Source organism: Etheostoma cragini, chromosome 23 (genome assembly GCF_013103735.1).
Source record: "Etheostoma cragini isolate CJK2018 chromosome 23, CSU_Ecrag_1.0, whole genome shotgun sequence".
Taxonomy (NCBI): Eukaryota; Metazoa; Chordata; class Actinopteri; order Perciformes; family Percidae; genus Etheostoma; species Etheostoma cragini.
In genome coordinates, this window is record NC_048429.1 from 3,307,912 (window position 1) to 3,323,228 (window position 15,317).

General features: G+C 40.0%; 2 protein-coding genes across 5 annotated transcripts in view; both read right to left on the minus strand.

Moving 5' to 3' along the window:
• Positions 1 to 4,742, minus strand: eri1 (exoribonuclease 1). Of its 2 annotated transcripts, none has more exons than XM_034863916.1 (7): positions 4,266 to 4,742; positions 3,126 to 3,307; positions 1,942 to 2,158; positions 1,757 to 1,843; positions 1,483 to 1,592; positions 1,264 to 1,378; positions 1 to 1,046 (listed from the first exon to the last, which is right to left on the minus strand). In XM_034863916.1, the coding sequence occupies exons 1-7, from the start codon at positions 4,341 to 4,343 to the stop codon at positions 804 to 806; spliced, it is 1,032 nt and encodes a 343-aa protein (XP_034719807.1). In that variant the 5' UTR covers positions 4,344 to 4,742; the 3' UTR covers positions 1 to 803. The 2 variants fall into 2 exon arrangements, with proteins under 2 accessions (XP_034719807.1, XP_034719808.1); XM_034863917.1 differs by having other exon boundaries at positions 1,757 to 1,840; positions 4,266 to 4,737.
• Positions 4,743 to 7,003: 2,261 nt separating this feature from the next.
• tmcc3 (transmembrane and coiled-coil domain family 3) overlaps positions 7,004 to 15,317 on the minus strand; it is a 37,274-nt gene continuing 28,960 nt past the window's right edge. For all 3 annotated transcript variants that reach the window (XM_034863642.1, XM_034863643.1, XM_034863644.1), the window contains 4 exons: positions 13,024 to 13,191; positions 11,666 to 12,447; positions 10,275 to 10,410; positions 7,004 to 9,512 (listed from right to left, as the gene is read on the minus strand). In XM_034863642.1, the coding sequence (XP_034719533.1) occupies positions 9,210 to 9,512; positions 10,275 to 10,410; positions 11,666 to 12,447; positions 13,024 to 13,191 (1,389 nt within the window). In that variant the 3' untranslated portion in view covers positions 7,004 to 9,209. The remainder of the gene's footprint in view (positions 9,513 to 10,274; positions 10,411 to 11,665; positions 12,448 to 13,023; positions 13,192 to 15,317) is intronic.

A 15,317-nucleotide genomic window follows, 5' to 3' on the forward strand; every position in this document is an offset into this window, starting at 1 on the left:
TACAAGAACATATTTATTTGCATTATTTGGCATTCAGAAGAATATGTGTTCCTGTTAAAATAGAGCAACCTCCATGAAATAAAAAATAATTCAATATTACAAAAGATGACTCCTACAACAAAGGCGGAACTTTTACAGTAGTTACAACGGATAAGACTTAAATGTATTCAGCGGTCTATCAATTTGTCAGATGAATACATGTGCTGTATTTGTATGATGAAAGACAACATTCTCATTACATACCAGTTAGATGTTATGGCTCTGTTATTATGTGGCACTTCAAACAGGACAGCACTAGTAGCAGCAACATTTGTATGGGTTCTTGTGATTAGGTTTGCCTAATGCTGAGGTCCCATACCTCACCATTGGGCAAACATAAGCTCTAGAATTTTAAAGGATAAAACTGGCAGAGGGTATTGATTTGTATTCTTGGAACTAAACCCTGAAATGAAAACAAAAATTCCCATCATCATGGAAAACTGAAACTTGCATTTTCTTTAAGTTGTTTGTTGAATATTAGCAGCTTGATACGGAAGGGTGAAAACACTGACGGGGAAATCCTCCCACAACACACAGCCAGGATCTCTGTGTATAGAAATCTGGTGTAAAAATAAAGGGAGATGTGGTCTGAGAGGAGCCCTCACACATGAACCTTAAATCAAAATGTTGACCCCCTTTATACTCTTCACAACCTACAGCTTTTATGCTCCAAAACACAAAATTACAACTTGACATAAAGACAATAAAAGTGCTTTGGATGTTTTTCCTTTTCTGTAACTCATTGGGGTAAAGAGTCCCCGGGTCTAATCCCTGCTGCGGGGGCTGTGTGGGGCAGGAGCTCCTTCCACAGGAGCGGAGCTGGGAACCGAGAGCAGCTGGCCGGCGTGGATGCGTTCGTTGACGCGCAGCTGACAGCCGTCCTGCAGCATGCGCAGAGCTATCCTGGCGATGTTGCGTGAATCGTCCAGCCCAGAGTGAGGGCGGCCCTCGTACTTCAGGCCCAACTTCTCCAACATGGTGCTCAGCTTCGTCTGTGTGCGGGGGACCTGGGGGAGCACAATGTGTTTGTTTGCATATTTGATGATTTAACAAAAAAACAAAACATATTTTTCTTTGTCATATTTGCAAGTGTTGATGTCTTTTATATTCTGAGTAACTATGTCCATGTGTACCTCCTTGCGGGGTTGTGTGAAATAAAGAAATACTCTTGAAAACACATGTACTCCCAGTCTCCTATCTTAAAACAATGAACAGAACACAAACCTTGTAGAAGTTCCCGTATGATTTCCTGATGTTGATCCACTTCTTTGCAAACTGAGGATATCTGATCCGGCTGAGCCGACACTGGATGTTGAGGAACTTGCTCATGTCCCAGGCCCTTAAAAAGATGTAGACACCAACGTAGTGTAAGATATCACTAAACTGACGAGAAGCATCACAATTACAGTTAAAATTCGGCACCATTACTGAACTCAAACCTACCCGTCAGTCAGGATGGCGTATTTGTACGTTGTCCCGAGCTCCCTCTCCTGAAGCCACGTGACGACCTGCTGGAGTACTGCTGGAAACAGCTCTGCTTCATCCACCATTTTCTGCCAACAAAACATTGTATTCACGTACATTTCATGTTTATTTGAAAGGGGACAGATGCTAGTACAGATAGCTCTTGCTAGTTTCCGATGCCTGTACCCAGAAGGGCTTTACACAATAACTCCTGGTTACTATGACACTTTGTTATTAACTGAGCTCAACCGACCTGCGTTATTCCGGTTAACTTCACACAGAAGTCTGAAAGCTCTGGGTTCAACTCTGGTTTCACATAGGCCTGAAAGGAGTCCACCTGCATAATAAAAGAAAACAAACAAAAAAGTCTACATAAACATTCATATATACAAAAGTTGCTCTGCAGTTTAAAAACTAAACAGGTCTGACTTAGCTTACAATTTGTAAGGTGTGCGTGTTGATAAGAACCATGGGGAACTCAATGATTTCATGATGGAAGTCTGAGGGATTATCCTCTTCACACGTTGCTTCAAAGTCCACGACGCAGATGTAGTCGTAGTAGGTGTCAGTGGGTCCTCCCTCAGATGCCGACTGCAGAAGCTTCTGTCTCTTATAGTGGCTCTTCAACCTCTTCTTCATCACATCCTTTACACCTCTTTACACACAACAGAAAGGAAGTTTAGGAAACAGTAGCTCTCTATGTTGTGAAGTTCAGTAGTTTTTAAAACTGAAGGTTGATGAATTGAGATTTCTGGATGTAAATTAAATTTTTGTGTGCAGTCCAATTTTTTTATGTATAATAACAAAAGTATTCTGTGTTATTTGAAAGCAATCAGGTGTGTTTTCTTCAAATGTTAACCAAATGCTGTGAATCCTTTTAAACTGTTCTATCATATACTACATTAAATTAATATGTTATACTGTTTCTATTACATTATATTTCTATATAAATGCAGACAAACACTAAGTATCATTATTAATAATCCTATTATATATAAGAGAGGTGCATGCGTTACATAATCTGTAGCTTAGCTGCTACAAATCAAATCACTTCTGTAATTTTTATCTTTAATTGCTCTTGTATAGTTTTTATTTTTACTTCCATTTGTATTGAAAGACGATCACCAGACCAAGACAAGCTGAATGGATCTGAGATTGGTCTGGGGAGTCTGCTCTGTGTTTCCTCTGCACAAGAGGCGTGACCAACGGGCATCGTTCAAATGACTCTGTACGCAACTGGACAGTCCTTCAACCAATCAGAACAACGATGTGGGGGACGTAGAAGCGACAGCAGCATCAACGGGTTTGCTTACAGGCATTTAGGACTGGTGTCTAGACTGCCACATAAGTTGCATATTGGTCCCATTTGTAGTCATACTGCAGAAAATTATATTTTGACGATAAAGCGCCAAAAATTTCAGAAAAGGTCCAAACAACTTTTTTAACACCACGCAGAAACCCTGGTACTTTATTTACATATATTTTATAACTTATTTGTTTGCCGTCTCTATATTTCTCCGTAGTTATTCTGTCCTTGTGCCACTGCAACAACCACATTTCCCCACTGAGGATCAATAATGGCTTATCTTATCTTATGTTTAGTGTACTGGGGACTCTGTTACCTTGTGTCAAGCTGCAGCTCTGCTAACTTGATCCGAAGCTCCTCCTTGGACATGCGGTTGATGTGTCCATTGGCCAGCGCGATCTCTTTGTACACCGGATGACTGAAGTCGCTGTTAGACTGAGACGGGGACCCCTGAGGAGCAGATTCTTCATCAGGACATATCCTGCTGCAAGGCTTTGCCTAAAGAGGAATTATATCAGTCAGGATGTGTCCCAGAAACACAACATACAGAGCAATAAACAGTCATACAAAAAAGTGTGAAGTCCAAAAGTGTGTAGGTTCGGACTATCTGTGAAGTAACAGTTGTGACCTGACCTGCATGCCTTCACAGATATACAGGTCAGGTCACAACTCTTACTCACTTACTTTGGTTTACACATGGGCAAACAAATTAAGGTAACATCATTATAAAGTGTCTTAATAATAAGCTTTCATATTTAATACTCCTTGACAGAGATTCTTAAAGTCTCTTCTGGAGGGATAAACACCATTATTCCCCGAAAAATATTCATTTTTTGGGTGTTTTAATGATGGTCGTAAAGGTTTTTCCTGTTACCCTTCTGTACATCGCCCAGAAATGAGAGGACTATACAAATGATTTTGCTTTGTTTTACACCAATGACTGGAAAAACTACATAACTACATAAAAACAACATTAGTTACTGGTTTACAGATTTGTAAGAAACCTCCACCAGCTTAGTGATGCTTGAACATCGTTGCATCAATAATTATTATCCAATAATATAATATATATCATTTTGAAATGGACTATTATGCCAAATGAGTACATAAGGAAAATGTTGAATGCAGGACTTAACGTAAGGTTACTAGTCGCAGTGTTTCTACACCATAACACTACATACTTTATATCAGAATACTTCGAAAACACCGATAGTCTTTTAACGCTTAACGTTCCCTACAATAACAAGACAATAAGACGATGTTTTAGCTGGTTCCTTGTAACGTTACCACGTTTTGTAGACGTAGCTTCAATTTAGTAGTTGGCTATATTAGGTTTAAAATGTTAATGCATTAAATATAGCTATCTGTGAACTACGTAGCTACATGTTTAACAGTGTTTCAGGGTAACGTTAACGTTATAACATTAAGCTAACGTTAGCTCGCTGTTTACACCAACCTTTTCAACCTTTTCTCTTGTGTTCGACATCTTCACGTTGACGTCCTTGGCTTGAATATTCTCCTTGTGCTCTTCCATTTAAGGTGAAAGTTAATCCAGAAACTAGTCAGCAAGTTAGAAGACAAACCTAACGCGAATTTAACGTTAATTCGTGAAGGTAGCGTTTACGTTGCAATCTAGCTAAGTTAACGGTTTAGCTACACTTGCTAACATTGGCTAACAGGTTAGCACAACATTCCTGTGTGGCTTCTTCGGGGTTGTCCACTTTGAAGCCTCTAAGTACGATGCTAATTCGTTGAGTTATTTTTATTACACACGTCCAATTTAATCACTAACAAAACTAATTAATAACGTTACTTTTCAGCGGCAATTACAGCTGGTCCCCGCAGCAACATTAAACTTCTCTAAGGCGGACAGTTAGGGACAGTTGTGACGACTTCCGTTTTGCGCCAAAACATTCGGACGCTCACCGTCGCCACCTGGTGTTGAGGATGAAATGAAAACATAACACAAAACACGACCGCTAGCTCAGATCGTCCTCTTCTTTACACTTTGTTCCGGATTTTCGGAACTTAAATTGTTTTCTTCCTTTCTTTTATTACTTGAAGGGCAACTGAGAGATAGGCATATGCGTATTAAAGTATGTAATCTGTACCAATGTATACAAGTACATGTAAATTATAGATAAGACTGGATGTAGAATACATCAAATTAGACTAGGCCTACAAACGCTGTATCATGATTTTCTGAATGTTTACTGTTGGTCATTTTGTATTTATCTACCCTAACTAGTGTGTATAATAATAATAATAATAAAAATGTATAATAAATTATTGTTTTTCTTAATGTTTGAGTTCTGCTTTATCTGCTTTGGTAAAACGAATGCCATTAAAATCATCTTAAATTTATTTGCACAAATAACCTTTTTAACACATTTGTGAGAGACAGTGACCGTTAGGTGGCAGTCTCTACCTTGTATTTCATGCCGTGCATGAATGCATAGAGAGAATAATGTATGCAGACCTTTAAAGTTCTCAGTGCAGATGTTTAAACCTAATATCTCACGACGAGACAGGCTTTTCTGGGGTAAATAAACTCTGGCAGACACAGAGCAAAGTGCAAGAAAAAAGAAAATGAGCAAAACAGGTCTGAATATTGAATCTGAATTAAAAGATAAAATATGTATAACCCACAGAAACAGCTGGAACATGCTTGCCACTTGTTCTATGTGCAATGAAACACATGTAATACACAACAGTGTAGCTGAAATGCTTCTTTAATGGAAAAGCGTCAGATTAAAAATCAAAATGCTTTTCTTGATTGAGATCAATCAAAACATGTCATTACATTTCACACTTATCTCTACAGGTGGAAGAAGTATTCAGATCAGATACTTAAGTAAAAGTAGCAATGCCACTGAGTTCAAAGTGAAAGCCCTGTGTCCAAAATATTACGTAAAAGCAAAATAGTATTTATATAAAAATACAAGTCACATGGAATTTGCCTTGGTGAATAGTGCACACACAAACAAACACACACACATTAAATTACTAAAGGTAAAAGAACTCATAAAGCCGAATGGCCTATTTCAGAATTATGTTATGTTAGTGGGGCATAAATGTGTTCATCACTTTAATATCACAGCTGGGAAAGGTGGGGCTCATTTCATTTCCTTTTTATCAATATTACACATTTATTTATTATATTTTTGTATTATTAATCTAAGTGTATAAAGTAACTACTAACTAGATGTAATAAATAAATGTAGTGGAGCAAAACAAACAATATTTCTCTACTGACTTGATTTCACTTTCAGTACTTTATCTTTAATACAGAATGATAATAGGCAATACATACCCTGAATGTTAAAGGATCCATAAATTCACATCACATCAGTGAATCAATACACTTAAGCCTACTCTTAAAAACATGTCAGCTTGCCAATAACTGCATCTGAAATGCGACTTTACTCATCAGATACGATTGAGACTGGCCTGCTGATTTTCTTTTTAGCATAAAAAATTAATGCCATGTCCTTGGATTATATCCTTGCACAACATCAGTTAAACTCTTCCTTTCCACACTAACTACAGCTGACACACACGCACCCACGCATGCTCGCACGCACGCACACAGTGCTAGTCACTGTCCATCATTACACATTGATTTGTTTTACACTGACAGTCAACAACTCAATCTAAAATATCCATGAGTTGTTTGAAAGAGCAGTTGGAAATTTGAGGAAATATGTGTATTCATTTTCTTGCAGGAAACACTAAAAATAACATTCTTTAATGGGGTTTCTCTCCACCAGTGCATCACACTGTGCAGCTGGTGTTTATCAGTCATTTACACCCATTTTATGTATAAACGCCTTATGATGCGTGCAGAGAGGTTTGAACTCCTGTCCTTACATCACATCACACAGCCTGTGTGGTGGATCGTGTATAATAGGAGACATGTTGGTAATAAAAAAGGAGCCTTAGGAAACAGAAATCTGGAACAATCTTAGAAAAACAAAGATTTATTTTCTCTTTTGAAAAAAAAACCGACAACCAGAAACTTATGGATGTAGAAGAGACAGAAAATGTGAAAGAATACACTATGGACTTACGAACAGCTTTGGAGAGGAGGTTCATGTCTCTCCCGCAGAACAGACAAATAGACTTTGAGCTAATTAAAAAAATTAAATTAAAAAATCACAGACTGATAGTGAGAAAACAGAAAATATTTTTTAAAAATACTTATTTCAGTGTTACTTAGAAAGGCTTATGTGCCTTAAAATATCCACATTTGGCTTTTCAAGGGATGCAACGACAAAACAAAGAAGAAAATAAGCTGCATTGAAAAGGCATCAGTCTCATTTCAGTCCCTCATCGTCACAGTGATACAGGGTTAGGGAGCACGGAGCTACATTGTTCAGTTTCCTCCGTCTAATCTGCAATGCAGCATTCAAGTCACGTTGGGAAAACAGTCGTTATGGAGTTGATATTACTGCCAATGGAAGTTTCAAGTGGTAAACGCTGCTTGGGGATTTATTGACATTTCAGTTTTATAGTACAAGAACAGACATACTCATTTAAAGTAAAACAACCTTCATCCTCCAAGTCATCACAATTCATAAGTCTTAAAATATAATGACATGGGGAGACTTTCTTTTACAGTTTTATCTAATTTCCAGCTGTGAGTCATTTTCCAGCTGTGCGAGAGAGTCATGTGTGAAAAGGCTGAAAGAAAATATTATAAGTAACTGAAATGTAGTAGCAGTAATCACTCAAAGTCTCTCTGTGGCTTAAAAACAATTTTTAACAGGTAGGAATCCTTTCAAGACTGAACTGTCAGGACGTTGCAGTTGTTTTTCCTACAGGACTTGAATGCAGCAAAGGTATCACACAAAAGTTCATTTGTTCTGTTCACCTCATAAAAAAAGGCCAATCAATTAAAGTAAAACGTGCACGTATTTAGAGATTTTCTCTAATCATCTAGGCCTTCCTCAGTTTACATGCAAGCTGGTCGTCAACTCACGGTTACCCGAAAAACATAAAACAGATTATACATGACGAAAACCCCAAAGCATCAAATCAACAAGACAGGAGGCAGTTTAAAATGTGTAGTTAGACATTATGGGAAATATGCATATACGCTTCCTTGTAGAGAGTTAGATAAGATTGATACAGCTCTCAGGTCCGTACAGTAAATAAGAAACTACAACCAGCAGCCGGTGGGCTTGGCTTAGCACAAAAACTGGAAAGAGGGAAACGGCTGTCAAAAGATAACAAAATCCACCTACCAGCACCTTCAAAGCTTACTGACTAACATGTTAATTTCCAAATATGTAAAAACAACAGGTGGCAGAAAGTTAATGCTTCTATCCAAGAAATAGTCCTGCACATAACCACAATTATAGCACATTGTTCTGCTAAAATTTCCCCTGGGATGAATAAAATATCTATCTACACTATTTTTATACAATTAAAAACTAATGTTACTTGGTGAGCTTTACAGGTGGATTTTGTCAGGCTAGCAGTTTGCCCTATGTTTCCAGTATTTATCCTAAGCTAATTACCCCCCCGGCTCTAGGTTCATATTTAGACATGAGTGATGTTGATGTTCTCAGCAATAAAGCAAATAGATGTGCAACAGTGTAGACACACAGAAGCAGGCGTGCAATACATCAACGAACACTCAGACAAACACAAAACACCCACAGTTTAAAACAACGACTTAAAAAATGTCCTTTTGAATTAGACACTGACGAGAAAAACGACACATGAATACAGAACAGTTTAGTACACAGTACAAATCAACCGTCAGGTGGATGTGTTTTTGTGTATGAGTAGGCGTACTGTGCGGGGTCAAGACTGGCCACACACAGCCAGTGCGTGTTGGTTTAGCGGTGTTAGGTGGTGTTACAACAAATACACTTCCCTAAAAGAACAGGACATATGTATTTCCATGCACCAACGAAATCCTCTATATTTAGATTTCAGTGTCTGCTGTTTTTGCAATCCAGAATCGTGTGATGACCACATGGGATCAGGTGGGAAATCAAAAAGCCAATACCATGGCTGAGCAATTCCTACTGATTCATGTTTTACTCGTCTGGTACTTTGGACTGTAGTGATGTACTTTAATGCAAAAGTTGTGCAAAGTCCATATGTTTGCACTTTCAGCCTTGTAGACAGCACGTTGCAGATCTTTGTCACAGTCATAACTTATATGAGCTTACATCTGTGTGTTGGAGTTACAGTGGAGGTGCATTGTGGGAAAAGGCTTTGTGTGCACCCCTTTAGACATACAAAGCACAGAGCCGGTTGTAATCATGTCACCGGGGAGCACCAAATCGCTGGGGAACTAGGGCTGGTGTAAGGCTACATGTAAATCCCCCTATCACGGAGCCCCGGGGCTGATGAGGTTTTCTGCTCTCATCTGTGCTTCCTATGATCAGTGCGGGAGGAGCAATCGTTCCAAAGCACACTGTAAATGTTCCCAGTTCTTCCACAGTAGCGCTAACAGGGACAGGGCCACGCAGGTGAACGCCAGGTGGAGGCGGCTTCGCAGCAGCGGGGCCGTGAACTTGGCCGCCGTGGAAACGCACACCAAGATCACGGTGACGATAGCCAGCATGATGTTGATGCATTTTCCCAGCAGCACCTTGGCGTCAGTGTTTTCCACTTGAACCGTCTGTTGCTGCTGCTGCTGGAGCTCCAGCTTTGACACACGAGTCTGGCACGACTCCAAGACCTCCTGCACACACGCAAAATACACACACAAAAGTACACAATTTGATTAAGAGAGGGAAATACTGAAGAACAATGAGTCATAAGGGAAGGGCAGTGAAATTGGATTATATATGGATTTACATCAACAGCAGTTGTGTTTCACATAAGAAATTAAGGCTGGAGGCCACTCAGTGGCCCAGGTGGGTTCATCTATCTAAGCTGCAGACTACAGTTATAGTTTCAGTTTTTCTTTACTTTGCCGTTTAAGCTTTGTGGTTGGATGGCTCCTTCTGAAGAGTACCTTGGGATTTGTAGTTAACTAATCTTATAGACTTGTAACTTTGACTTTTTTTCTCAAGGAACCAGACGTTTTGAAACAGTTGTTCATCTTTTGCTGATAATTCAGTTGGGAGTTTCATGCCATCTAGGTGGAAGAAAAGGCTCTATCTGACATTAACCAACATCGTTTATGGAGAAATTAATAAACCAGAGGCGCCTGAACTAGCTACTCCCACTTGGCAACTCTATTAAATTTACAATGAAAAAAACTGAAAATCCTCAAATCCAATTTTTAGCTTAATAAATGACTGAAAACAATAAAAGAGATAATGTCTCATCTTTATGTGCATTGTTGAGTGAAATAATAATTTCAGTACTAAAGGTTAGTGTCTGTACACTCGAAACAGGGACATTTCAGCCCTGTACTTGTTCAAATATATATTAAATGTGATTCAGTAGTGTGTTATATAACTAGTTATTATGTGCATGCATACAAAACACACATTACCTGTATGTCTCTGGCCCTCTCGTAGGCCTGGTAGGCCACCTTCTCCTCTATACTGGCCAGTTCCTGCTTCAGATTACACGTCTCATGTTGGTGGAGCTCCGTCAGGTCATTTAACTGGTCCTCCAACCGCTCATATCTGACACACACACACACACACACACACACACACACACACACACACACACACACACACACACAAAATGATGCATAATTGAGTGTGTGTGGGTGAGTAACAGTACAGCAGTTCATTGCAGTTGCAGTACGACTGCAACTAAGCTGCTGAAAACCTTTGCCCTTGGTTGACTTAGTAACAGTCTGGAGGTGTGTGTAAGCTCTGCCATCTATTTTTAGCATACAGAAGCTTGCAGTAACTGTCAAAAGATCTTTGAAGATCCAAAGATGTACAAACAAACTGTGTCACTCCCATGTAGGAGTGTTACTGCGAGGTGAGGACTATTGACACATCTGCAGCAGAAGTTAAAATATTTGTCTTGATATGTTGGAATAGCCTTTTTAAAATGAAGTACTGTTCTTGTGATCCTTCATACTTCTACAGGCTACGGCTTTGGTGTGGCCATGCATTATGAGCTGCTCAAGCAATGAGTAATTTTTCCTTCTGGGATGGTTTTATTTGAAGGACTTTCAACATGAGAAAGTTAAAGTATTTTGCGAGAAAAAAGAATAAAAATTAGTTTAACTTTTCTTGGAGCTGAATAGAAGAGAGGAACATCAAAATACATTAAAGTTCTGATAAATAACATTTATAAAAAAACAAATTTAAGATATGAAACTTAAAGTCCTTTGAACAAAAACACATAAACCCAAGAAAATCAGTGTTGCCAACAAGGACGTTGTAGAGCGCCCTCTGGTGGACAAACACACCGACAACACTCGTAACATGGCTGACAGTCCTTTTTTTTTGTTTTCAATATTCATTTATCAGAGTCATTTATTTGTCATTATAAATGATTCCGATGAAAGAGTATTTATAAAATATATGTATATTTGTTTTAAGTCGGCCATTATAAATGCTGATACCGATAGATTGGGAAATGCCTAATATCGGCCCGTTGATATATCGGTCGGGCTCTAATTAGGATTCACTGATCTAGATTATAGCATAAATATTTAAAAAGGGGCACAAATTAATTTACAAGTGACAGGAAGAACCACTCAAATATACCATAAAGACTCCATTGCACCACACACTCACTGAAACATCCATCAGTTTACTAATCTAATAGAGTGCTGATTGACCTACTTATTCATGAGTACTACTTTGTGTATTTTAACAGACCGGGTGTTAATGTCGGTCCTGTATGGGTATGACATGGCACCAGTGTTGCCAAGGTGAGTGGATACATTCCTTGATCTTCTGATGCTGTACCTACCTGTATCTCTCCTCCTGCATCATCTGAGTGAAGTAGCTGTAATCCCGTTTGAACTGTGTATTCAGAGTCTCCATGTCGTCTACCAGCAGGGCCTGAGCCTCCCTCATCTCCCGCACCATGTCCAGCACCTCCCCCAGCCGCGCGTTGGAGTCCGACCTCCCCGGACCTCCAGATCCCACCCCGGAGCCCCCGGCTGGGTTCCCGTTTGAGTCAGCGGATGCAGACGTCCCCGTGGAGCACTCGTCGTCACTCTGGTACTTGGTCGGTTTGGCTACTGTGGTGGCGCTCCCGCTCAGACCCCTCGACGCGCTGTCCACCTGCAGCCCCGACCCCGAGTCCATGTGGTTCTTGAGGTGGGCGATGTTGTCGGCGCTGCCAAACTTGTTCCTGATGAGGTTGGCGAACTCCCGTGACTTGTTGAAGAAGAATGGTGGCGAGAGCGACACCCCGGGCCCGATTGTCTTCACCTTATCCAGAGCCGGGTGCCGTCCGGTGGCACTGACGTCCCGCAGGCTGCCCTCTTTACTGTGAGTCCCAGACTCCTTGTTGTTGCCATCCTTGTGGCTGTGCTTCCCGTTGGTCTCGCTTTCCTTCACACGGCGGTGGTACTGCTCCAGCTTCCTCTGCAGCCGGGCAATGGTGTGCGCCGACTTCTGGTTCTTCTTCTCAAAGACCTGGCGTATTCGTCCCACCTGCTGCTTGTCGGCATTGTTCACCAGCTTCAGGTACTCGGCAACGTTCTGGTCCCGAGCTGTCTGCTCCACCTTCATCTGCTCCGTCACCTTGAGGCAGATTGAAAGGAGAAAACGATGGATTTAGACAATGTTGTATTTAAAATGTTAGAAAAAAATAAGAGAAAGCAAATGCATTCAACACGTTCGTTTGACCTCAAGGGTCCATACTTAGAGAGTAGGGTTTTGGTGAGTGACAGTGAACGTAAACATAATTGCTTGTTGGTTTGTTTACATGAAGAACTGCTGGTAAACCTTTAATAAGATTCCAATAGTGATCTGAGCATCCGCAATAATAACTGTAAAAGTGAAGAACATCATCCAATGCCGTTTTAAAGCGTCTTTATAGGGAGAAGTGTCGGGATTAGCTATGATGAGATGGATAAGAAGATGGGTTGGAGTACAAGTTCTAGTTAATTCAACCAATTAATTTAACATCTGCTTTGATTGCTATCTGTTGTAGACATAACCAACGTATGAAATAAATTTGACTGCTTTACAAGAGCACCACCAAACCAAGCTAAGTAGATCATTTTATTTGGTCTTTGTGATTTTATTTTATAGGGCCTAAGTCAAACACAGCATATCCAAAAAGAGGCCACATAGGTGACTTTTGTTTCCTCTGACCTTAAGGATCTTCTGCTGCAGGCTGTCGATGCCCAGCGCTCCCTTGGTGAAATCCAAGCCCACTCCATCATCCCCAACACTGTCCACCACGTCCAGGTTGGACTCTGAGCCGCCGCGACGAAGGGGCACCGGGATACTGAGGAGGTTGGCATCGCAAGTACGCTCCGCCTGCGAGTGAATGAACACACATGAAACATACATCTACATTTATTTACCCATTCATATCAACTAACACAGTGTGCGTCTGATTCCGTCCATTAATAAATAAAGTGTATGAATAAATAAAGTGTATGAGGATATTGATGTAGTTATTTTTTCTCCTATTCAAAGATTCAAGAACATTTCAGAAAATACAAAAAAAAAACACTGAAAAGGTTCTCACACACACACACACACACACACACACACACACACACACACACACACACACACACACACACACACACACACACACACACACACACACACACACACACACACACACACACACACACACACACACACACACACACACACACACACACACACACACACACACACACACACACACACACACACACACACGAGGAGAGTTATTATTTGGACTGCAACTGTAAAATCAAAAAAATATATTTTGTTGCTGCTCGCTCAGCTATTGAGACTTGTAGAGGTGAGAGATGCAAAATTGTATATTGCCCAATTAAATAAGTTTGGAGAGAAAATTAAAGCTCCTCTGAAATATAATAAGTGATATACTGACAGTAAAAACACATTTTCCAGACAAAAGACCAACTCAGACCTCAGAGGCCACTGTCTGTGCAGATTTTTGGGCTAAACTAATGTACCAAAAACCTGCTGCACAGTCTTGTGCCATTGATATAAAACATAAGGTGTGTTTAGGTGTGTTTATGTGGCCTCATAGAAAAGCTTCTTTCATCATTTGAGTTCACCGTATTCTTTTAATCTCTCACTTAACCGTCTCTCTTGTCTTTTGGCAAGAAAGACAGAAGATAAGAGCAGAGCTAAAGAAAAAAAAACAAGAGGATCGGAAGAGTAACGAGCACATAGTCTCGGGAGGATTCTTGTATTTGGACTGGAGGGTAGAGGGTAAAAAAGACAACTAATAAGACAGTAAATGTGTGTGAAGACAGCGCAATGATCCGTTAGTGGAGCAGTGTGGAGCTCAAGGCTCCAAACAGCCTCCAGAGCATCTTGTGCTGAAAATCCACTCTCTGTATTGACAATAGCAGATGATTACACAAGGCAACCTAAAATATATAAGTATGTGGTAACTCTTGTTGCCACGGCAGCAAAGCGCACAGACAGACTAAGCTCTAAAACATACAAAAATGAGCAAACTGCTGACAAACCCTGAAGGCGTTTTTTTTTTTTTTCTTACACGAACGAGCTGAAGCTTTGACATTTTAATTGTGTCTTCTGGCTTTGTGATACATCCCGCGGTGAGCAACCATCAGCCCAAGCCATGAATAATAGTCTTATAATATCAAACAGTCACTAACTTAGCGACACTTTTTATTAACATAAAAAGTCATTCATGTAAATCCTTTGGTTTGAATTATACAGTAACTGTTCTTCTTCTTGCTACTCCTGAGTACAGATGGCTACCACGCTTAGAACAGCACACATTACACATCCATCGGTCCAACCAGACGGCCACAAATGCAACCAGAACAGACTTGGTCTGTAAATAAATACTCATACAATCAACATTAACTAAAAATACAGAACATTTGTAGCTTCACAAATTTGTTTGTTTTTCCCTTCTTTTATTAAACGATAAAATTAATCATTTTTGGACTACTGGTCCGACTCTGGTAGCTACTGATGAGATTTTAATCATTTATAGTTATAAGGATGAGGCCACAGACCCTTGGAGACACCACATACTTAAGGTTGTATATGTATTGCTTTATTTTTTTATCTACTTTAGTCTATGTTTTGCACTTTGTGACCTTCTGTAAAAAGGTGCTATATCAAAAAATGTATTATTTTAAAAACGTATTAACAAACCCAAATGTCTGACCCAAACTATTGGTTGAGTTGTAATGTGGGAAATGTTCTTTTCCCCTTTTCTTTCATGAGTCTGACAATGTTAGAGGAGTGCAATGCAAATCAGTGGCTTAGTCTTTTATAAACCTACTCTACTCTTTCAGGTCATTAAAACTCCCAATTCCCTGATTTCTGGCAATACAGTTACTACACTCACCGGCCACTTCATTAGATACCCCATGCTAGTAACGGGTTGGACCCCCTTTTGCCTTCAGAACTGCCTCAATTCTTCGTGGCATAGATTC